Genomic DNA, 25516 nt, shown 5'->3' with positions numbered 1-25516 from the left:
TCGGTTAAGCGGCCGACTTCAGCTCAGGTCATGATCTCTCGGTCTGTGAGTTCGAGCCCCGCGTCGGGCTCTGTGCTGACAGCTCAGAGCCTGGAGCCTGTCTCAGATTCTGTGTCTCCCTCTCTCTGACCCTCCCCCGTTCATGCTCTGTCTCTCTCTGTCTCAAAAATAAATAAATGTTAAAAAAAAAAAAAAAAAGATACTGAAATGGATATTCATTTATATACTTCCTTTGAAAGCCTTTTTAATATGAAAAATTCCATATAAGTGAATAGTATAACGAATTCTCATGTACCCATCATGCTCAGCTTCAGTAATTGCCAAAATTTTGCCATCTATCGTCTCTTTCCCAATTTTTATCATTTTTGCCAGAGTATTTTATTTTAATTAAAAAAAAATTTTTTTATTAGAGGGAGCGAGTGAGCGCACCTGAGTGGGGGAGGAGCAGAGGGAGAGAGACTCTCAAGCAGGGTCCGTGCTCAGTGTGGAGCTTGACCCCATGACCAGGATCATGACTTAAGTCAAAATAAAACTCAGACACAGGGTGCCTGGGTGGCTCAGTCAGGTGTGTCTGACTCTTGATTTCAGATTGGGTTATGATCTCACGGTCATGGGACTGAGGCCTGCGTGGAGCCCCACATTGTGCTCATAACCCAGAGCCTGCTTGGGATTCTCTCTCTCCCTCTCTCACTGCCCCTACCCCTGCTTGCAAGCACTCTCTTTCTCTCTCCAAATAAATATTTAAAAATAAAAATAAAAGTGAAACCAAAAAAAAACAAAAAAACAAAAAAGGTTTGGACACTCAACTGGCTGAGCCACTAAGGTGCTGCTTACCAGAGTATTTTAAACCAAATCCCTGCCATATAACTCCACCCATGAATTAATACTTTTCCTCATGAGGTCAAGTCATAAGATTGTTTAAGCTAGAGAACATAAGTAGAATATGGGGCAAAGGTTCACATGCTTTCTTCTTGCACTGATGAAAAAAAAAAAATCTGTGCTTTCAGAACATGATCAATCAGGCAGGTATATTTCTTGGACAGTCTGAGTTATTTTTAATACAGTTACTCTTTTTCTAGACTATACAACCCTGTTCTATATATATAGGTAGATTAACCTTTTTACTATGGTCTTGATAAAATGAAAAAGATGTTTCCTTACTAAATGGAAAATCATAGGAGATAAACATATGCATCTACTCTATGTATAGGGCTCTGACTTTAAACCCTCATTTTTTTTCCTCCCATAAAAAATGACTTTTAAGTTTATGCCTGAGTTAACTTTTGTAAAGATGTCCACTTCTACCACAAGCTCAGCTGTTCTTGGAACATTTCTGCTTCTCTGTGATACTATAGATGACAATGAGGTCATTTCACAATTGCTTCTTTTCTGGAGAACACAGCTGGTTCAGTCTGGTCAGCAAGATTCTCGTTGCTGCATTTCCTGAGTCACCACAGTATTTCAATTGACCCCTTTTCAGAACATATTACATCCATGTCATATCCTTCCACAATAAAACATCTATAATCAAATGACTACAGTAGCTATTGAGTGGTATGCCCTTTACTCTGGTCCAGAATTGTTTGGGTTCATAACTTTTTTTTCTTTAAAAAAAAATTTTTTTTTACATTTATTTATTTTTGAGAGACAGAGAAACAGAGCATACGTGGGGAGGGGCAGAGAGAGAAGGAGATAAAATCCAAAGCACAGAGCCCGATGAGGGGCTCGAACTCACAAACCGTGAGATCATGACCTGAGCTAAAGTCGGATGCTTAACCAACTGAGCCACCCAGGCGCCCCAGTTCATAACTTTTCAATAAATATTATCACACTGAAATTTTAAACTCAGATTTTCTTAAACCAAGCATAAGCAATGACTGATTTTTGTCTTCCAGCTGCTCCTTACCAAGAGTACTGCATTATTTGTGGCAGAATTCCTTCTGATTTTGTACAGATCATACCAATTTATGAGTTACTTTAGCTCTCTGTTTTTTGTGGAGTTTGTTTTGGTTTTGATTGTTAAGAGTCACTTTAGCTTCTTTTTTCCAAACACGTTTACACATTTTATTAAACAATCTGTGGTATACTTTAGGATGTGCTGAACAGAGGCAGGCAAGTATGAAATCTAATTTCAAGATCCCTCTAAACAGTCTCCCATGGTACACATACTTTTCCTCCACAGAAAAGGGAAACTCAGCACAATTATAAATTTACTCTTAAGTGTGATTATTTGATTAAGAGCTATTTCTCTACATTCATTGCTCTATCCCTAGAACCTACTGCACTGCTGGCTCTCAGCGGGTACTTATGTCAGTTATGAATTTATTGCCTTTCAGCTCCAAATTCACCCATCATTGTCTTCTCCAAGATAATGGGAGCGGGCCCTGCAAATAGTATTCCTTTGCCAACTAGGATGACGTTAAGCTTTGTCAATACAAAGTTTGTAAGAGACACTTGAAGAGGAAGAGGTTTTTCCTCCTGGTATGATGTACTTGTCAGCGCCCTGCAACTCACTCTTTTCCCACTGTCCAGGCCCCTGCAGTAAACAAAGCTTCTCCAGAATCCAAAAACTGTGATACAACTGGCTTACCTAGTTCCTGACGCCTGCAGTGTGGGGTGGCCAGTGGGGCCAGTGCCTGCAGCTTCCCCCAGCACTACTTCAGGGAGTGACACAGGACACTTCCCTGTGAACAACATCCCTGTCATCTCTTCAGGTGGCTTTGTGGCAACTTCTGAAGTGTGGCATTCCCCTTAAGGACAGCTTCCTCTGGCTCCTCAAAGGCAGACTTCTAGCAAGTTCTGCTGGCATGGCACCAGAGCGACTTCTCTGCCATCTGTGAGCCATAGCTATGCACTTTCCCACAAGGTCTGGATCTCAGTCCTGTAAGCCTCTTCCTCAGAGGTTCCATCTCAAACCCAGGGTTATGGCTGTTCCTTAAATCCACTATTCACGTGTTGTAGAGACTTCTCTTTTCTTCTAACTAGCTAATTCCTCAATTCTCAAATTCCCTGTTACAGTTAATAATTCTTTACGTTAGAATTTCTCTGTTCAATTTACCATGTAAAGTGTCTACTGATTGGACCCTACCTGATAAAGTGCTCAAAACCACCTATTGAAAGAAGAACAGAAAAAAAAAAAAAAAAACTAAAAGGAGGGAGAGCATAAGAAATTTAAAAGACCCCCAAATTATTACTGTCATATCCCCAAACCAGTTGTATATTTATTTGCTATTATTTGGAGTTAGAAATGTATGATCCTGTGTCACTGGAAAAATTATTTTCCAATAATTCATCCACTCTGTGTACTCCATCACTAAAAATTTATTGAGCAACTAGTTTGCTGAGCATATGCCAATACATTTCTTGGGATAATGAGAGAGTTGGTAAGTCTACAAAGAGAATCCAGACTATAAAACCCACAGAAATTTCCTTGAATATCAAGATTTCAGGAAACTAGATTTAAGACTGCCTTTAAATCAGACTACACAATATTTCCTCTGTTCTCTCCCTCCAACTCCCACCAATAAATAAATGAAAGGGCAAATAATATGGTAAGTAATTTAATTCCTGTTCTTTAAAATCTCACTGTCAGGAAATGTGGTTAATGTCTAAATTAAATTCCTCGCCCCTCCTTTTCTTCTCCTTTCCTTGACCTAGGGCATCCTTCACCAGTTACACACAGTACTTAAGTTATTAAATAACTCCTTGAGCTTCTGTAGTTCAAGTTAAATATTCCATGTACTTTATTTTTTCCCCATAGTTTGAGTCTTTTTAAATTGTCTTCCTGAGAACTTTCCATGTTGATCACATGTGTCTTAGTTCAGGCTGCTATAACAAATACCACAGACTGGGTGGCTTAAACATGAAACATTTATTTTTCACAGTACTGGAGGCTGGAAAGTCCAAGATCAAGTTGCTGGCAGATTCTGTGTCTGGTGAGGGCCCTTCTCATCATTTGAAGATGGCTGGCTTCTTGCATCCTCATATGGCAGAGAGAAAATGGGCTCTTGTGTTTCCCCTTTCTTAAAAAGGCACTCATCCCACCATGAAGGATCCACCTGCTTAACTTCCTCTAAACCTAATTACTTTTCAAAGGCCCTATAATGGGGTTTGAGGTTTCAACATATGAATTTTGGCTGGGGAGGGGGGACAGAAACATTTATTCTATAGCAATTTCATCTTAAATGCCATTGTTCTCTCTTTGGCAATCTCATATAGAGTTTGATACTATGGACTTAAGTGACTCCTCAAATACTTTGGTCTTCTACATGTGTGTATCTGGGTAACTTATAAATTAAATGCCTTTAATTACAATATAAAAACATTTCACATTTAGAGTAAACTTATGTTTACTTAAGACAGAAATTATGTTTATGGAAAGGATAAGAGTTGGGGGGGGGGAGGATAGAAAGACAGAGAGAGTTACCTGGAAGGCAAATCATGACTGAAAGATTACATAATAAGCACTTAGACTGCTTCGAAGAACTGTTTTAAACACGATTTACACATGCACTAATATAATCACCAACTCTTTCCTATCCATAAAGCAGACATTATGCTCACTGAGAAAGGCCTTAGACAACCCCTTCCAATTCACTGCTTCTAAAATGAAGGATTTCCCACACTTTAACATCTTTGAAATTGGAATGCATTTCACAAATGACAGTATCCTACCATTGCCTTGGCTCCTTCAGCTTTTGGTAGCCCAACTGCTCTGGAAGAAGCTGAGGCAGGCACCTCAGCTCCCTCTCATCCTTCTTCTGACCTGACTCAACACCCCAACCTGTCCCCTGGACAATCCAAACCCTTATCAGTAAGAAGCACCTAGACTGTAAATACACAAACTTCAAGGCAGGTGGATTTCCTTGGGCCGTTTACTGCTCATGATGTCTATCAGCTGAATAAAGCCTCCATTAACAGCCCTTCTGTTTTCTAAATACAAAACGGAAATACTAGGCAAACTTATCTGAGACTGAAGTCTAAAAATTCTTAATATGTATACAATAACATTTTATAAACGATAAAAAGCAATCATAGTGCATTTTAAAACTGATGGTGTTTGTGCTCTCTCTGGAGCGTCTGGGTGGCTCAGTTAGGTGTCTGACTCTTTATCTCAGCTCAGGTCATGATCTCAAGGTTCATGAGTTCAAGCCTCACATTGAGCTCTGCACAGACAGTGTGGAGCCTGCTTGGGATTCTCTCTCTCTGCCCCTCCCCTGTGTGCACTCTCTCTCTCTCAAAAATAAATAAACATTTAAAAAAATAAAATGAAATAGAATAGATGTTGCCTTCGGATATTTAGACCAACAGAATATAATAGCCCAGAAATAAATCCATGCAAATATAGTCAACTGATCTTCAACAGGGGTGCCAGGAATACACAATGGAGAAAGGACAGTCTCACTCAACAAATGGTGTTGGGAAAACTCGATATCCATATGCAAAAGAACAAAATTGGACCTGTATCTCACACCATACACAAAGATCAGCTCCATTCAAGATTTAAATCCATAAATCTATAAAACTAGTTTTATGAATCTATAAAACTCCTAGAAGAAAACATAGGGGAAGATCTTCTGAACAATGGTTATGGCAATGACTTTTTAGATATGACACCAAGAGCACAAGTAACAAAAGCAAAAATTGACTAGTGGGGCTGCATATTATAAGGAACTCCACAACTCGATAGTAAAAATTCAAATAACTCAATTAAAAAATAGGCAAAGGACTGAAATAGACATTTTTCCAAAGAAAAGATACAAATTGCCAACAGGTATATGAAAAGATGCTCATCATCACTACTCAAGGAAATGCAAATCAAAATCATAACAAAGCATCACCTCAATAATAGCTTAATAAGATAACTACTATTAAAAAAAAGAACAAGTGTTGATGAGGATGTGAATATATTAGAACCCTTATATATTGTTGGTGGGAATGTAAAATGTTGCAGCTGCTATGAAAAGCAGTATGGAGGCTCTTCAAAAAAATTAAAAATAACCTATGATCCAGCACCTAAATGTCCACTGACAGATAAATTGATAAAGGGAATATGTTATACACATACAATGAAATACTATTCAGCCATAGAAAGAAGGAAATCCTGCCATGTGCAACAAAATAGATAAATCTAGAGGACATTATGCTAAGGGAAATAAGCTAGTCACAGAACAAATATTGCACGATTACATTTAGATGGAAGTATCTAAAACAAACTCATAGCAACAGAGTAGAATGGTGGCTGTCAGGGACTGGGGCTAGGGGGACATGAGTTGCTGTTTAATGGGTATTAAGTGTCAATTACGTAAGATGAGTAAGTTTAGAGATCTACTGTATTACACTGCACTTATAGTTAACAATAATTTGTTAAGAGGGTAGATCTCATGGTAAATATTCTTACTACGATAAAAAAAATTGATGGTATCTTATATTCTAAGAAACAAGATAGTAACAAATGTTCTCATACTGTATGTGTCTTGATGGCCCTAATGCTTTCCCATCCCTATACCCCCCAAAACTCCACAGGCTCCAGTACTGTGACCAATTTTCTTCTCATGGACCCTTTCTTCCCCAGTGAATGGCACTAGATCTCACTGAATGATGCTCTCTCCGTGTCACCAATAATTTATTTTCAGGTTGCCAATGTCAACCTTATTCCTGGAGTTCAACTGAATGGGTCTGAGCCACAACTCTGACTTTGAACATGTGTTAGGTTAATATAAAGGAAACCAAATTTCAAAAAGGAGTTTAGTCACAGAAATGAAGCAATGCCCATCAGCCCCTCCTGTTGATGTCAGTTGAGCATTCTTACCTGCAGTTGCCTACACAAAGCCTTTCAGATGAGCAAACTCAGTAATTTCAAGTCTTCCACAGGGACATTTTGCCTGGTGGGTGCCATTATCCTTTTTATTTTGGCAACTACCCATTTCCTCTCAAACTGGGTTGTACACAAGAGCTGTGTGGACAGGGGAACAAACCTTCAAGATCTGTCCCATTAGGTTTAAAGGTTTTGTACTCTGTTTTATAGCTTACCAGAGAGCAACAAATCTAGTTCTATTCAGAGGATTTAATTCACATCTCATTAACTACCTTGGCAAAACCCAACATTAGCTTTGAAAGGCTAATTTGATTAAAGAATTGATGGACATTACTTCTCTCTGACTAATGAAGTTAATTTTAATGGAGGTAATAATGTCTCCCTTGAAGATTACTGGGAGAATAAAAGAAGCCAGCTAGCATATTCTAGGTGTTTTGTAAATTATGAAATGCTAAACAAATGTAGATGATTATCACAGGTCTCTGTATTCCTTTGTTGCAGTTTTTAGATTCCTACCCTCTTGTACCTTTCCCTTTCTTTCTCTAACTCTTCCTTAGAAGACTTGCTTAATTATTTAGCTGAGGTAAATCCTCAAGCCTGCAGGACTACCACCTCAGGTTTTCAACCAGTAAATTGGTTTAATATCGTATTTGGAAGCCTACCATGGACAAGTTGTTATACAAATATATAAGGCGTTAAACACATACAGGATACATACTACGTCCCAGTGAGGCCATTATACACACATTATGAAGCAGTATCTGGCTTAGAACCAGTTAGACAACTCTTAAACCCTTACCCACATTGAGCACCTACAAGGGTTGGAAACTGGAGATTAGAGGAATATTTATGGAAAAAATCTGGAAGGAGCCGTTGGGGCACTCTAACTCCAAGAAGGCTAGGTGGGAGATGCTACCTCCTGTCCCCAGATCAAGAGAGAAGAGCTTCAAGTGGAACATCACAGTGTGTGTGTGTGTGTGTGTGTGTGTGTGTGTGAATCCATATCTCTGTATCTATAACTGTATCTATATCTGTATCAGACTGGTGTCTGATTTCTTCTTGAAAATTTTAAAGGGTAAGAGATAGAATGCCTAGGAATGAGCCAAAGAAAGAAAATGACTGTGTTGGGTCCTGCAGTTTGTCAGGGGAAATGGGAGGGTTTCCTAGGGACCCATGGTGGGTTATGCTAGAGAAGGGCCAGGATAATTGCCTGAGGTAATTTCCAAGTGGCCATCTGGAGTGGCACCTCATTAAAGGTAATAATGACCATGATAATCAAGCAATTTAACCTCTAAAACCAAATATATTTTTTGTTTGATTATGGTTTTGAGGGAAGGAGCTGTCTCATCAATCAGTTACCTGGATTGGTATAGGTATCACTCTCATGGGACTTGTTACAGGGTCCATAAAAGGTGTCTTTGGATGATTTTACACAGACGTGTCTAACATAATGGAAGTAAGAGAATTCAAGTGTATGCCATACAGACATGCATTCAGATCACGTGACACTTAGTGATATTTATGCTTAAACCTACTTTGATATTTAGTACAGTCTTAGGTGGGAAAGCAGTGTAGGTATTAAAAAATAAAAGGATGGGAACAATTCTGTCCCAAGGTAATATTATGACATGGCATTTAAAAATGATCTGTCAGTATTTTGGCAACATTTTTCAATGTATTGATTTATACACTGTTATGTGTTCATTTTACAGATATACTAACTATGCCTTATAGAACCATGCTGAAAAGCAGTACATTCTGCTTATTTTAAAGATGGGAAAATCTGAAAGTAAGTTTAAGAAACTGAAGATCATAGTCTGGTTGGAAAAGATTAGTACTAAGAAACCCATGCACTGAATAAATCTCTGCTTATATTTCCATTGGAATAATTTTCAAAGCTATGTTGAATATACTGACATTGTCAGAAAAAGAACCTCTACCCACAACCTTCCTACCCACTGGTAATACGTATAAATGCTCTTATATGTGTTCTCTGGGACCAGCTGCAGCAGTTTTACTCATATTCTGCATAACTTCTGTAGGAGACCCGATCCCTCCCGAGATTCATGAATTACAAAAGCTGTTTGAGTTCACACTTTGGTTGCAGATGAAAAGACCCACAAAGACCCAGCCAAAGGGAAATGGGAGACTTGTGGGCTCATGTACAAGCACGGCTGGAGGGAAGGTAGCCTTAGGCACATCGAGAACCAAGAACGCAAATACCACTAGGAAGCTCCTTACTTACAACTCAGTGTGCTTGTGTTTCAGCTTGTTTTGTCCAACTGGAACTCAGCTGCTAGGGTGTGCATGTGTGTAAGTATGTATGCGTGTGTGAGTGAAGGGGGAAAATGGGGTGTTGGTGCCGGACTCACATTCTTATGGCTTAGTGACCAGAAAGGAATAGGAAAATTAGCTTCTCTTTCATCTCCAGTTTTTAAACATGGGAAAAATGACCTTACTGGTATATCCTGGCTCATAGCCCCCCCCCCGACCCCCCCATCCCCCGCCGCAGTGTATGAACACTGTGGACCAAGAAGAGCTATCAAAACAGGCATATTCTGGGCACACACCCAACCCCTTGGCCAGGGCATGAGTCTGTCACCAGAGGAACAACACAGATGCTGGGCAGACTATACTAGAGCCACTTCAAAATGCAAGCAAACTCAACACGCCACTGGGAAGCTAATTAATTAATTAATTAATTCATTCATTCATTAATATATGTCCTAAAAGAATGTAAGATAAAAGCAAAAAAATACATATTAATACATGAAGCCTGGTAATCAATATTTATAGATAAATGACTGGTTCTGACAAGGAGTAAAATCAGAATTCATTTAGGTAAAAATTTCATTTGTTCTTTCATAAAAAACAGTATTTGCTCTTTGGTAAGATAGAAAGAAAAGCGACAACTTGATTAGAAGCCATAAAGTATATAAACTATTTATTGTTGGTCTTTCCACCAATCTCTAGTGTATTATTCCCATGATGGGTCACACCATTCCCAAACAAGAAAGAAGACAATCACACTGATCTATATCAATTCAGGATATTTACTGTATTTCTTATTGTGTTTTTATCCATGGCACCCTTTAATCAAGAATATAAAGTCATCTACTTAGGTTTTACCATTCAAAGTTGGGGATACTCTTAGAATCACATGATCTTAAAGTAATGAAATAGAATAATAAGCAACTAAGTCTGCAAATATAGCAACTGTCAATAACATACATTTTACCAAATTATAATTCTAAGATATGTATTATTCTCTGGACCTCACAAATTCCAAGAAGAGGCCTTTTTACCAGTATTGGGACAGTATGCTTTCAATCCCGCAGCCAGCAAGACTCTTTTAGATAGAGAGTGTGATACAAAAAAAAGCCTCTCTCCTCTAATACCATACATGACACAATTGTAGTTGTACCTAAACAGAAAGGGAGCTTCGATGCTAACTATCACCTAAAAATACACATCGGTTCCTATATATATCTGGTGCCAGAGGAATGATATATTGCACTGTACTATGCCTACATCTGCCTGGAGAACAGCTGTCTGACCTGTCTTCAGGGTACCTGGTCTATTTCTCCCATTTGATACCTAGGATGCCTGGGATGCCCACAGGGTGACTATTTGGTAGGGAGGATACTTCTGAGGAAAAGTTCCTTACAAAACCCACTCTACCATGTTTCTTTTCTTTTCTTACGTTTATTTGAGAGGGAGAGAGAGAGGGAGGGAGAGAGAGAGAGAGAGAGAGAGAGCGAGCGAGCATGCATGCACACAGACACACATATGTGATCAGGAGAGGGGCAGAGAGAGACGAGAGAGATTCCTAAGCAGGTTCCATGCTGTCAGCACAGAGCCCCATGTGGGGCTTGATCTGATGAACTGCGAGATCAAGACCTGAGCTGAAATCTAGAGTCAGATGCTTAACTGACTGAGCCACCCAGGCACCCCTACCATGTTTATTTTCTAACACTAAAAGTTCCCTGCTCTTCAAATCCTAGATTTACTTATCAGTATTTCCTTTAATTTGGATAAAGCTGAATTAAAAGTAGTTTGTTCAAGGAAGTAGCCTGGGCAGAAGAAAGAATAATGCTCTGTAGAAAAAGGCATTCAATATTTAGAAACTTTTCTGAACAGGGGTGCCTGGGTGGCTCAGTCAATTGAGCATCCGAATTTGGCTCAGGTCATGATCTCATGGTTCGTGAGCTCGAGCTTCACGTCAGGCTCTGTGATGAGAGCTCAGAGCCTGGAGCTGCTTTGGATTCTGTGTCTCCCTCTCTCTGCCCCTCCTCTGCTTGTGCTCTCTCTCTCTCTCTCTCTCTCTCAGAAATAAACATTAAAAATTAAAAAAATAAATAAATTTTTCTGAACAAAAATAAGAGATCCTGAAAAGAAAGAAAAAAAAATTTTAAACTCTGTTGTCACTGTGACAGGATTCATGATAAATTATCCCATAGCCCCTTGTGGCTTAAAAGGAAGTCTTGAAGGAGTAGCCCACTGTACCTCAATCACATAGAGAAAGCCTCTTAAGGATCCCTCTAGATACACAGAAATACTGCATTATTTTAAAATGAGAAAACTGACTAGATCAGTTAGGTTTATAGCCCTCTTCTCATAATAAACCTTCGTCTTTGGCAAAGCACAAATGGTTGCTTGGTTTATAAAGGCAACTTGTTGGTGAGACGTCAGCACCAGCAGACCCTACACACTCTGGTCTCTCCCATGAACCAGTTACTTCTCCCACACAGAGATGTTCCTGTTTGCCTTACTGAACATCGATTTAGTTGTAGAAAGTGTGGGAGGAGAAGGGATGCTTTAGGGAAACAAGATGCAATCACAAAATCAGAGGCTCTAAAAGAAAAGTCAGAGGAGGCCAAAAGAAAAACATAATCATTAAGACAGCATTTCTCCTACTCAAAATTCACACAGATGTTATCATTCAGCACTAGTGCAATGCTGCCTTGGGTATACTCTGGGTGGAGTTCTTTATCTCCCTCATTCTTTTTTTCTATACGTCACGATTTAGTTGGGAGGGACAGCACATCAGTGAAAGTCTTCCTAAGGGCCCATCTTGGTACAATTTTGTGTACATATCACAAAAGGTAAAGATAAATCCAATGTGAGCACCAATTGTAAAGATAAGCCTTCAATGCAATCATAAAACAAGTAAGATAATCATTTATATTATATATATATATTTGTCTTTCATTAAAACTTTATAGCACACTAGAGAGAATAAAGACTACATGGCTGCTACAGTGTAAAATGCTGGAAGAAAACTAGTCAAAACTGCTTCTTAGATATACAATTATGATTACTGATGTTCTTTGAATGAAATCCTATGTGGTTAAAATGAGAAACACACAACCTGGGAGAAATGTCTATTCCACATTTCAAGTTGTGATCTGCTGCATTGGCATGAGTTTTGGTGAAACCTGGTAAAAGAAAGAGAAGAAAAAATGACCAAATTGTACAAAACCTCATGGCATCAACATCTCTTTTCTGAATTTTTAAACCTGAATAATGTTGGCAACAAACAGCCTTGCCACAGACATCACCTAGAGCTTCCTCATTATTTTCCATTCTAAACCAACAAGACAGAGAACTCTTTCCTGTTTACGTTGTGGGTATATAGTTCTCAACCTTCTTGCACGTTACAGTTCCTAAATTAAGCATCAGTAAGACTGGCAACAGCAAGAGGGTGGAGGAACAGACAGAGACGATAAAGGGTCCAGAAAACCAAGCTCTCGGAATGGATCACTGAGCTCTGAGATTGATGCCTCTGAGAGTACCCAAAACAGAGACACAGAGTAAGGCACAAGTCTCAAAATGCTCAAAATAAGTCTAGTCAATTCCCAATTTTGTTGACACAATGTAGTCTTTGGATTAACTGGGCCCATATTAATGAAGAGATACATGATCGATGATGAATTTTATCAGAAATATCATAATCAGAATGGAAATGATATGAAGGCAGTAAAAAGATTCCAAGTTATTTTTAAAAAGGAGGTAATAGCATTAAAAATATTAAATGTTGACTAGGTTTATGTTCAATATACAGAACAATACATGCATTCCTAGAAGACTTGAAGCAGAGAAAAATGAGGACAGGTCTACATTTAATGGTAGAGCTGGTGGAAGAATAAAGTTAAATGTAAGTGATTTGGCTTAATTTTGACTGATCTTTCAAGGCAATGTCAGGTATAGATGTCTTCATTCAGTCTGGCAAATATCCATGGAGTCCTATTAAGTAACAGTCCCCATGGAAAGCACAGTGGGGGCATATTAAAATATAGATGATTTTTGAGCTCTTCAAGAATGAAGCGATTGAAGTGGGCCTAGCCTTCCAGAATAAACAGTTAATATTTTGTTAAATTAATGAAAAAATGAATGAATAAATGGATTAAATAAGCTTTAAAGAATTAGAAGAAAGGTTTTAATAGAGGTTAAAACAGTATTAACAATAGGAGTAGACAATTATTTGGCTCTGATGAGGTTAAATATTTTTAGTTCAATTATAAATTGTTTCTGTATTAGCTCTTCACAATGTCAAGAGCTAATGCCCCCTTTTCCATTTTTCTACTAAAAGAATGACACGATCAGAGTAAAAAGGATCGGTATGGCTTGGTATACAGCTTAAAATAAATGACAGCTCATTCAGACCTGCCAGTTCCAAGAGCAGATATATAATAGACAAAATAATAGACATATAATAAATAGTCAAAAATCACAGCCCACATGTGCATAGATCTTCAACTCTACTGAAAAGAACAAAAGACATATGGGCTCTGGGTATTTAGAAAGTGTGTCTCACAAACAACCCATTTTCTTTTTTTAAACAACAGAGCATCTGTAGAAATAATTTAATGAAATGAAACTCTATTTTTTGGGAAACAGATCATTTCCAATAGATGCTTTATAGCATTTCCTTTAAAAGGAAACTGGACACCTTAATTTTATAACCTAAACATCTGATCACTTTCCTTGGCATACTGACCCTATTTTGAGCTCTTAATGTCATTTATATCCTCAATGCGGACTCTGACTTATATGAAAAAAGAAAGAGATGAAGCTTTATGTAGACTGACTTGGCCCGCCTATTTTTGTAATGAAAAACACCTACTAAATCACCATTTTTCATCCTGTTCTTGCTCAGTCTCATTAACATTTTAAGCCCATGCAGGCTGAAGCAGATCATCCTGCCAAGGTGATCTACAGGTAACACAAGACTATATGATTTAGGTGTAGAATATAAGCCAACAATTTGTTTTCCCAGTCCATTGAAACCCCAATGGTATACAATTTAATTCTGGTATAATGCCAGTTCATTAAAAATACGGAGTATAAATTTATTCAACTTAGCAAAGAATATGTACACCTGGCTTCTTCCAAATTTCAGTGCAAACATATAAATAAGCTGTATTCTTACTTAATTTTTGCCAATGGTGGTTTAGAGGTATTCCTGCCTGTAGAATAAGACCAAGACCCTTGGGAGTAGGAACTACACCAATTTGTTCTATTTTTATTCACATTTCATAGCTCAATGTGGGACACAAATGGGTGTTCAATAAATAATCAGGGTTGACTGGAAGTTTATTTTACCTCTGGAAGTTTATTTTACCATGTGATTTTCAAATATGGATTCAATTTTTTTTAATCTAATTAAAAAATAAAAACAGAAGGAAATAATGTTGTTTCAAAAAAGGTCCACAGACATATATGGTAAAGAAAAAAATATTTTATGTAACACAAGCATGCATTAGAAAAGAGAGAAATGAATAACCATTTGAATTAACTACTCAGTGGAAAAAGAGACTTTGGAGATAATGCAATTTAAGTGATGGCATATCACTTTTCCCTTTTCTTTCTACTTTGGCCCATCAAGTAACTGGCAGGAACACACTGAGTGAAATACAGGAATCTGACATTTTCATTAGTTTGTCACAGCTTTAATAGGAGAAAATGTTAGCCAACACATTTTCAAAATTACTCAGACCGAGGTTTTCACCCTTTTTTCTTTATTATGCAACAACCTGGTTGTCTAACTATTCCCTTCTAAAATGTTTATTTCCAGGTATACATTGAAGACTGAGTGGGCCTTTTCTCAAAAAGGAATTTTGACTAACTTGTATAAAGTTATATAGAGAATAAAATGGTACCTATCCATTAATAACCACATGGAATATCTTCTAAATTATGATGTGAAACACTTTATTTGAATTATCAAATTTGAATTTGAATTATTTAATTATTAATTTAATTTGAATTATCAAATAAAGAAATGTTACCCTCAATATAATTTTATTATTGTATGTATTTTATTGATAACCCAGCTATTACACAGAACATATTAATTAGAGCATTCTAGTCCCTAGCATTACAGAAAAACAATCTGCTACATGTGATTTCACCCATCAGGATCTAAAGAGATGCCACTGATCATCAGATCCTCAAAAGCTAGCTCTTTTGTTGAGATGGTTCAACTGATACTACACCTTTTCATTTTCACAACAACACTAATATGCAAATTCACATCTTATCTCAATAGCCTAATTTGGAGGAAATAAGATTACATGTCAATGTCAAAAGAGAAAGAGGGTGATATGGTATTAAATAAGAAACCACAGAGATATTTTTCAGTGCATCAACACAGGGAAACTAGCACTTAAAAACAAAAAGCAAAAAGCAAAAGCAAAAAGCAAAAACACTAAAACACCTTTTTCATCCTGACTTAACTATATAAATGGAAAAAAAAAAAGCAAATAACAACAAGGGTTCTTTCTTTGTATATCCTCTTTCGTGGCAAAGAAATGAAAATCATGTGGATTCGAAAATACTACCTGATGAAGAAGAGGTTAACTTACCCACAATGGGGAAAAATACAAAGAACAGCTGATAGGTAAGAAGAATTATTTGCTTCTACCACTGAAGTAAGGGATTCTAAACAGTGAAAAGTATAAACAGATCTCATTTATTCTCCCTAAGGTTACTAAAAAGCTAATTAAAGATGTGGGTATTTTTTTGTTGTTGTTTTTTGGTTTTTTTGTGCTAGGTATTGCTGACAGACTTTTTTCCAAAGGGAAATTCAAAAAAGGTTAATAGACAAAGACCCTCAGACAGTACCATAAACAGTTATATGTGGATAATGAATTATGCAGCAAAATTGTTTTTATAGAAATTTGTTATGCATTAACAGGTACCAGCCAAGCATGTAGTATCTAAGGAAGAAGCGTATGAAATATATGCCTGATTTATCAAATAGGTTTTGTTAAATTACTTTCTCCAGGATGGGTAGCTGCAACATTTCTTCCCCATTATAACTGTATTTCATTTTAACTAGTAAATCCCTTCTTAAAATGTATGTGAAAAGGAAATTCTTTTCCTTCAGCTTTTCAGAGACATTTCTCCTTTATTTTGATTAACTTCAAACAGACTGAACCATCCTCTCGACCCCCATTAGATGGGTGATCAGTGATTTATAAACAAGCACTTACATTAAAGGGTGACTATATTATATTATTTTTGTTTTGAAAAGTGATTTGGGGATTTGTTTAATTATACTCCTCTGGTGTATTATGTGCTTTGTAAGTCTGAGTTTTTATGCACTACGTTTTTCTTTAAATGCAGGATATACCTATTTTGTGACTGTAACTCCGTGTCAGAGCTCAACGTTCCAACATGTTCAATGGACGGAATAATCAAGCATCGAAGTTAGTAAAAGAGAAAGCCCTAAGTCATAGGTGGATTAAAAAATAAGGGAGCATCATTTCTCCATGTGTGGCTCACATCTTGGAGTTAACGGAGTCTAGCCACAGCTCTGATAGGTAACCCAAGAACAGAAGATTTGCAAGGGACTTTACAGAAAGTAGCTTTGTGTTCAAGCTCCACCTTCTGTTTCCAGCAGTCCCTGGTGGTTCCTCCCCCTCCTGCTTCTGAGTCCTGAGCCAAAGGGTGGCCGTGAGTCAGAGCCCGTTCCTGCTCCCACCTGCTCTCATCTGGAGGCACCCTTCCCTTCACTCCTGTTCTCTGTAAAGGTCAACTCCAAAAATGATCACAAATTAATGGTTCATGTCCTGTAAACACCCATTAATCAAGCTCATGATATAGGACAAGTGGCTGGATTTATTCACAGAAACACTTACTGCAAAATCACACCCAGTGCTCTTTTTGATGTCATCCACGGTCAGGCCTTCCCAGAGTTCAATCAGAGTCAGTCCTTTCTTGTTGTCCACGTCAAACACAGCCTGTCGGAATCAAGAAAACGACAATGACAATTTCCATCACAGTAATTATTTTACAACACAAAACAGAAACAACCTCTCAAGTTCTTAAAGGAGAGACAAGACCGAGGACAAAAGACTCTGAAAATCAGCAATGAGAAAATGTCAACTCTAATGGTTATATTTTGGTGAGAATAAATGCCAGCTCTCTAATCGGCAATTAGTTGTGGAGCACTGTTGATGTCAGAAGATAAATGAATGTTGACTACTGATGGCACATGCTACTACTGTAACCAGTTTTGGGTTTTTGTTTGTTTTGTTTTGTTTTGTTTTGTTTTGTTTTGTTTAACTACTTTCCTTTAGTTAGGTCTAACACTTCTGGTCAAAATTTCAGTTAGAAGAATAATGATGATTTGAAGGAAAAAAGGAATGAAGAAAGGGAGGGAGGGAGAAGATATTTGGAAGGTGAATGTAAAAGGATGGTGGGGGAGAGCTGATCAATGCTGCTAGGTAAAGAGTTACAGGAAATAAAAGAAAGCACTTCGAAGTGGTTATGAGTAATTACAAAGGGATAGCTGTCCTGATCCTGAAAGACCCCCCTCTCCCCCGGTCAGGTAAATATTACAACTTTCCCTTTTAAGTCCTGCAAAGACACATAGGTCCAAGAGGACAGCATGAGAATCTCCCCCTTGGTATGAAAATCAAATGAAGATGCTCGTGTTTAGGACAAGCATGAGAAGGCTAACCTCACCTTAATGTTCCTTTACAACATTGTGGTTGGTAATGCCAGGTGATGGTAATGCCCATTGGTACAGTATGACCTCAGCAAAAAGACTCAACTTGTTGTACCTGACTTAGGATACCTGCCATTTGTTACACTTAGCAATATGACAACCTGAGTGGAAGGGACTGACAAAGTCATTTAATATAACCTCCCGCTCGGGAATTCTTCCATTCTTCTGAGATGGTCGGCTCTGCTGAGAGGCTTCTGATGCTAGGAGGCTCACTTGTCTCAAGGCAGATTAGATGGTCTATGGATGGGCAGCTCTAACTATAAGAGCCCAAAACTGCTTCCCTCTTTCACTTGCTGGATCTACAAGCAAAAGGCACTGTTCCCTCTCTTGGCTTTCACTACTAGTTTCCTCTCTCTCTGACTTAAAAATTATGCTCCTCATATCCTTCCCCTCTTCCAGGTTTACCTTACATTCAACTATTATTCACAAGCTGATCTTTATTTTCAGCTAGTTTGGAAATCAAACCCAAAATTTCCATTTTAAACACTCTTGTGGATAGGAGGCTAATATGAAGACACAGCAACCTGTAGAGGAAAGAACCCTGGCTTTCGAGCTGGACTGGAATTTCGGCTCTGCCACACACTAGCTAACTGATCTTTGATGAACTTGCCTTTGCATGTGTACATGGATATCAAAAAACCCTACTTCCCAAGATTGCTTTACAGGACAAATATAACGAACATTATCTGGGCACCTGGCATCATGCCTGAGGCATAACAGGGGCACCATATACATGCATGTTCTTTCTCCTTAATAGCTTAACTTATTGTCACTTGTGTGTGAACTCAAATCAAAGCCCTAAAACGGTTATTAGTCTCCCGTTAACTGATTTTTCCCCCTTGAGCAAAACATTAAGAGGACATGATACCTGAATTCTATGTTTACGTTTGATGAATTTACAGATTACCTGGTTGATTTTACTGGAAAAGATGATTTAAATTTTAGAGGAAATATTCCAGAAAACTTCCTTTTTGTTTGCACATTTTTATGTTCCTAAAAAATAAAAAAAACCTGTTTTTTCAGTAAAAATATGTGTTTTGAGAAGGAAGAAAATGGTCATTTAGGAATGTCTGTATGCTACATTAGCTTATTTAATTCCAAAATGACAATTAAAAAAATTTTTTTAATAGACACTTTTGCTTTGTAGAAAATGTGTCTGGAGCATTATTCATACTGATTTTCTTTTCCCTGCATTATGAACAACTGTAAATTTATCAAAATGAAACAAATTAAAAAAAAAGAGTCTCTAGATTATATTATTAAGAACAGGAAGGGAAGGGATTTGGGGAAAAGATAACTGTAGTGTCATGAATATAAGCCTTCAGTGATCAGGGAGAGAAAATCTATGGCAAATCTACTTACTGCTTTTAGAAAACTTTTAACACCTTTATCAAACTCTAATTAGCTCTCAAGGTCATATACTGGAAAGCCAAGCATCTATTATTAAAATGAAGGAAATTTACTTTTGAAATATTTAGGAAGATTTCCATTTAGCAGTATAAAGTATAAACAAAACCTTGATAAAAATGGAGACCACATTATAGATAAAGCAGTTAATCATAGCCCAGCTGCTGGCGAAGAAAGCATCTTTCATAACCTCATTCTAGCAGTACAAAACTAGGAAATCAGGGTCAAAAATCTCCAAAGCCTCTTTCAAAAGGCAAACTAATGGAATTTCTTTAGAAGTTGAAAATGGAATTCTAGGGGCATATCTGCAATGGCAGGCTGAACATATTTATTGCCCTAATGGCACCGCATTCTCATTCAGTCATTCAACAAATATGCATTAGAGCACCTACTATGTACAGAGCCACAGGGGTAAATGTGCACCGTTCCCTTCCTTGGGGTTCCCACAGCTGTCTTTCCCTTTGCCCATTTTTATCTATCCAATGTCATCTACACTAAAGGCTTCAATTATCCTTTACTAGGTTAATGACTTCCACAAGTTTGGTCCAATACTGACTTTCCTTCTGAGCTCCACATCCACATCTCTGTTTATCAGAAATCTGACTGGCCGTTCAGGATGTTAACATGTTCAAGAATATCAAACTGGGTGTGTCAAAGCTGAACCCAATCTTTTACTGCCTCCCACCACTCCTCCCTGTCTCTTCCTACCGTCTGGGCTTCATTAGGAAAACTTAGGAAGCACCTCTGTCTTAGCAGCCTTGTCCAATTCATCATCTAGCTAGGTTGAGTCCATCTGGGTCTCTCGAATCTCTCCTTCTAACCTGTGGTTTAGAACCGTGACGCTTCTGGCCTAAATCACTGAACGAATCTTCTAACTGAACTCTGTCTCATCTCTTCTCCCCCTACTCTGCATAAAAGCTACAGCATTCTTTCTAACATGCAAATCTAATCCATCTAAAATCATTGAAGGGCTTCTACAAGCAACATAATGGCAATAAATTCATATCTTTCAGTACTCACTCTAAATGTCAATGGACTAAATGCTCCAATCAAAAGACATAGGGTAACAGAATGGATAAGAAAACAAGATCCATCTATATGCTGTTTACAAGAGACCCACTTTAGACCTAAAGACACCTTCAGATTGAAAGTAAGGGGATGGAGAACCGTCTATCATGCTAATGGTCAACAAAAGAAGCCCAGAGTAGCCATACTTATATCAGACAATCTAGACTTTAAAATAAAGACTGTATCAAGAGATGAAGCAGGGCATTATATCATAATTAACGGGTCTATCCACCAAGAAGAACTAATAATTGTAAACATTTATGCACCAAATGTGAGAGCACCCAAATATAGAAATCAATTAATCACAAACATAAAGAAACTCATTGATAGTAATACTATAATAGTAGGAGACTTCAACTCCCCACTCACAGCAATGGACAGATGATCTAATAAAAAAATCAACAAGGAAACAATGGCTTTGAATGACACACTGGACCAGATGGATTTAACAGATATATTCGGAACATTTCATCCTAAAGCAGCAGAATATACATTCTACTCCAGTGCACATCAAACATTCTCCAGAATAGACCACATACTGGGACACAAATCAGCCCTCAGCAAGTACAAAAAGATCGAGATCATACCATGCATATTTTCAGACCACAATGCTATGAAACCTGAAATCAACCACAAGAAAAAATTTGGAAAGGTAACACATACTTGGAGAGTAAAGAACATCCTACTAAGGAATGAATGGGCCAACCAAGAAGTTAAAGAAAAATTAAAAAGTATACGGAAGCCAATGAAAATGATAACACCACAATCCAAAACCTCTGGGACGCAGCAAAGGCAGTCATAAGAGGAAAGTATATGGCAATCCAGGCCTTCCTAAAGAAGGAAGAAAAGATCTCAGATACACAACCTAACCTTACACCTTAAGGAGCTGGAAAAAGAACATCAAATAAAACCCAAAACCAGCAGAAGACAGGAGATAATAAAGATTAGAGAAGAAATTAATGCTATCGAAACCAAAAAAACCAGTAGAATAGATCAATGAAACCAGAAACTGGTTCTTTGAAAGAATTAACAAAATTGATAAACCACTAGCCAGTTTGATCAAAAAGAAAAAGGATCTAAATAAATAAAATCAAGAATGAAAGAGGAGAGATCACAACCAATACAGCAGAAATACAAACAATAATAAGAGAATATTATGAGCAATTATACGCCAATAAAATGGGCAATCTGAAAGAAATGGACAAATTCCTAGAAACGTATACACTACCAAAACTAAACAGGAAGAAATAGAAAATTTGAACAGACCCATAACAGTCAAGAAATCGAATTAGTAATCAAAAATCTCCCCCAAACAAGATGGCCTTCCAGGGGAATTCTACTAAACATTTAAGGAAGAGTTAACACCTATCTTCTTGAAGCTGTTCCAAAAAACAGAAATGGAAGGAAAACTTCCAAACTCTTCCTATGAGGCCAGCATTACCTTGATTCGAAAACCAGAGACTCCACTAAAAAGGAGAACTATAGACCAATTTCTCTGATGAACATGGATGCAAAAATCCTCAACAAGATATTAGCCAACCGGCTCCAACAATACATTAAAAAAATTATTCACCACGACCAAGTGGGATTTATACCTGGGATGCAGGGCTGGTTCAATATCCACAAAACAATTAATGTGATTCATCACATCAATAAAAGACAACAACCATATGATCCTCTCAATAGATGCAGAGAAAGCATTTGACAAAATACAGCATCCTTTCTTAATAAAAACCCTCAAGAAAGTAGGGAATAGAAGATTCATACCTCGAGATCATAAAAGCCATATATGAACGACCCAATGTTAATATCATCCTCAATGGGGAAAAACTGAGAGCTTTCCCCCTAAGGTCAGGAACAAGATAGGGATGTCCACTGTCGCTACTGTTACTCAACTTAATATTGGAAGTCTTACTCTCTGCAATCAGACAACACAAAGAAATAAAAGGCAACCAAATCGGCCAGGAGGAGGTCAAACTTTCACTCTTCAAAGGTGACATGATACTCTATATGGAAAACCCAAAAGATTTCACCAAAAAACTGCTAGAACTGATTCATGAATTCAGCAAAGTTGCAGGATATAAAATCAATGTACAGAAATCGGCTGCATTCCTATTCACCAACAATGAAGCAACAGAAAGAGAAATCAAGGACTCGATCCCATTTACAGTTGCACCAAAAACCATAAAATACCTAGGAATAAATCTAACCAAAGAGGTGAAAAATCTATACACTGAAAACTACAGACAGCTTATGAAAGAAATTGAAGAAGACCAAAAAAAAAAAAAAAAAAAAAAAAAAAGGACAAAGATTCCATGTTCCTGGATAGGAAGAACAAATATTGTTAAAATGTCGACACTACCCAAAGCAATCTACATAGTCAACGCAATCCCTATCAAAATAACACCAGCATTCTTCACAGAGCTAGAACAAACAATCCTAAAATTTTATGGAACCAAAAAGACCCCAAATAGCCAAAGCAATCTTGAAAAAGAAAACCAAAGCAGGAGGCATCACAATCCCAGACTTCAAGCTATATTACAAAGCTATAATCATCAAGACAGTATGGTACCGGCACAAGAAGAGACACTCAGATCAATGGAACAGAATAGAGAACCCAGACATGGACCCACAAATGTATGGCCAACTCATCTTTGACGAAGCAAGAATGAATATTCAATGGAATAAAGACAGTCTCTTCAGCAAGTGGTGCTGGGAAAACTGGACAGTGACATGCAGAAGAATGAACCTGGACCACTTGCTTACACCATACACAAAAATAAACTCAAAATGGATGAAAGACCTCAATGTAAGACAGGAAGCCATCAAAATCCTCGAGGAGAAAGCAGGCTAAAACCTCTTTGATCTTGCCCTCAGCAACTTCTTACTCAACATGTCTCTGGAGGCAAGGGAAACAAAACCAAAAATGAACTACTGGGACCTCATCAAAATAAAAATCTTCTGCACAGTGAAGGAAACAATCAGCAAAACTAAAAGGCAACTGACAGAATGGGAAAAGATATTTGCAAATGACATATCTGATAAAGGGTTAGTATCCAAAATCTATAAAGAACTTATCAAACTCAACACCCAAAAAACAACTAATCCAGTGAAGAAATGGGCAAAAGACATGAATAGACACCTCTCCAAAGAAGACATCCAGATGGCCAACTGACACATGAAAAAATGCACAACATCATTCATCATCAGGGAAATACAAATCAAAACTACAATGAGATACCTGTCAGAATGGCTAACCTTACCAACTCAGGCAACAACAGATGTTGGCGAGGATGTGGAGAAAGAGGATCTCTTTTACATTGTTGGTGGCAATGCAAGCTGGTGCAGCCACTCTGGAAAACAGTATGGAGGTTCCTCAAAAAATTAAAAATAGAACTACCCTCTGACCCAGCAATTGCACTACTAGGTATTTATGCAAGGGATACAGGTGTGCTGTTTCGAAAGGGTACATGCACCCCATGTTTCTAGCAGCACTATCAAACAATAGCCAAAGTTTGGAAAGAGCCCAAATGGCCATCGATGGATGAATGGATAAAGAAGATGTGGTATACATACACAATGGAGTATTACTTGGCAATCAAAAAGAATGAAATCTTGCCATTTGCAACTATGTGGATGGAACTGGAGGGTATTATGCTAAGCGAAATTAGTCAGAGAAAGACAAATATCATATGACTTCACTCATATGAGGACTTTAAGAGACAAAACAGATGAACATAAAGGGAAGGGAAAGAAAAATAATATAAAAACCAGGAGGGGGACAAAACATAAGAGGCTCTTAAATTTGGAGAACAAACAGAGGGTTACTGGAGGGGTTGTGGGTGGGGGGATGTGGTAAATGGGTAAGGGGAATTAAGGAATGTACTCCTGAAATCATTGTTGCACTATATGCTAACTAATTTGGATGTAAATTAAAAAAAATAAAATTAAAAAAAAGTCTAAAAATAAAAAATAAAATCATTGAAGGGCTCCCAACTGCCTTCCAGATAAAACTCCAATTTCATAACAAGGTGCTCACATTCCTTTACAATTTAGCCCTTCACTGTCTTTTCAACTGTAACCTTCAGAGTCCAGTCCTGCCCTCGCTCTACATTGCTCCGCTGGCAGGTCCTTGGGTTGGCTGTTTATTCTTAATAGCTCCACAACTCTGCCTATTTCCTTTCCTTAGCCCAGAAGGGCCTCTTTGGTCTTATTCTAACTTGTAAAACTCCTACTTACCTTTCAAGACTCATCACTGAATCTATCAATTTTCTCCATCAAGAGAAGTGTACTACATTTATTCAACAAGCATTCGCTGCATATGAGCAAACATCATGCAAAGTACTGGATAAACATTGACGAGTGAGACAGGCAGAGCTGAGAGGTTATTTCAATACAGTGGTCAGTGCTGAATTAGGGTACGTACTAGGATTCAGGGAAGCACCCAGAAGACTTGTGGAGAGAAAGCAAAGACTTGCCAAAGAAAGAAACATATAGTTGAGACATAAAAAAAATGAGCAGGAATTAGCTAGATGGGAAGGGTGAGAAGAACATTCTAGGGAGGGAAACAAGATGTGCAGAGTCCCAGAAGAACATGGAGGGTAGGGAAGGCAACACCATTCACAGCATTTTAACAGATGAAGTGGGGAGAATTTAAAAGCAGAAAGAGAGAAACTGAGATTGGAGGAGAAAAGGTAGAGTCTGTGAAATGCCTTGCAAAACCCATTACAAGTCTGTATCTGATACCATTCGAACCTCTCCTGACACTCTCCCCAGGTTGTTAGGCAGACTTCTTCTCTCCTGTGTTCCTAACTCCTCATCTGGCATGGCTCTTCTCACATTTATTACCCTAGCCTCGGGTACTGCCAGATGCACGCTGTCCAGCCCTCCTGAATGTGCTCCCTGGGGGCGGAGACTGATCTCTTTTCTGTAGCACACTGCTGGTAATACTCTAGTTCAGACAAGATGCTCGCAAAATCCTTATTAAATTAAATTTTTTTTTTCAACGTTTATTTATTTTTGGGACAGAGAGAGACAGAGCATGAACGGGCGAGGGGCAGAGAGAGAGGGAGACACAGAACTGGAAACAGGCTCCAGGCTCTGAGCCATCAGCCCAGAGCCTGACGCGGGGCTCGAACTCACGGACCGCGAGATCGTGACCTGGCTGAAGTCGGACGCCCAACCGACTGCGCCACCCAGGCGCCCCT

General features: G+C 38.1%; 1 protein-coding gene across 1 annotated transcript in view; it reads right to left on the bottom strand.

The window, feature by feature from the left end:
* Positions 1-12160: 12160 nt before the first annotated feature.
* OXCT1 (3-oxoacid CoA-transferase 1) overlaps positions 12161-25516 on the bottom strand; it is a 137097-nt gene continuing 123741 nt past the window's right edge. The window contains exons 16-17 of the mRNA XM_047093116.1: positions 16963-17064; positions 12161-12255 (exon numbers count right to left, since the gene is read on the bottom strand). Of these exons, the coding sequence (XP_046949072.1) occupies positions 12214-12255; positions 16963-17064 (144 nt within the window). The 3' untranslated portion in view covers positions 12161-12213. The remainder of the gene's footprint in view (positions 12256-16962; positions 17065-25516) is intronic.

Source organism: Lynx rufus, unplaced genomic scaffold (assembly GCF_022079265.1).
Source record: "Lynx rufus isolate CCGP_SWC_20201006 ecotype Redwood Valley unplaced genomic scaffold, mLynRuf1.p SCAF_1, whole genome shotgun sequence".
NCBI classification, from domain to species: Eukaryota; Metazoa; Chordata; class Mammalia; order Carnivora; family Felidae; genus Lynx; species Lynx rufus.
The sequence above is the reverse complement of the archived record's forward strand: the minus strand, read 5'-3'. Positions and strand labels throughout refer to the sequence as shown.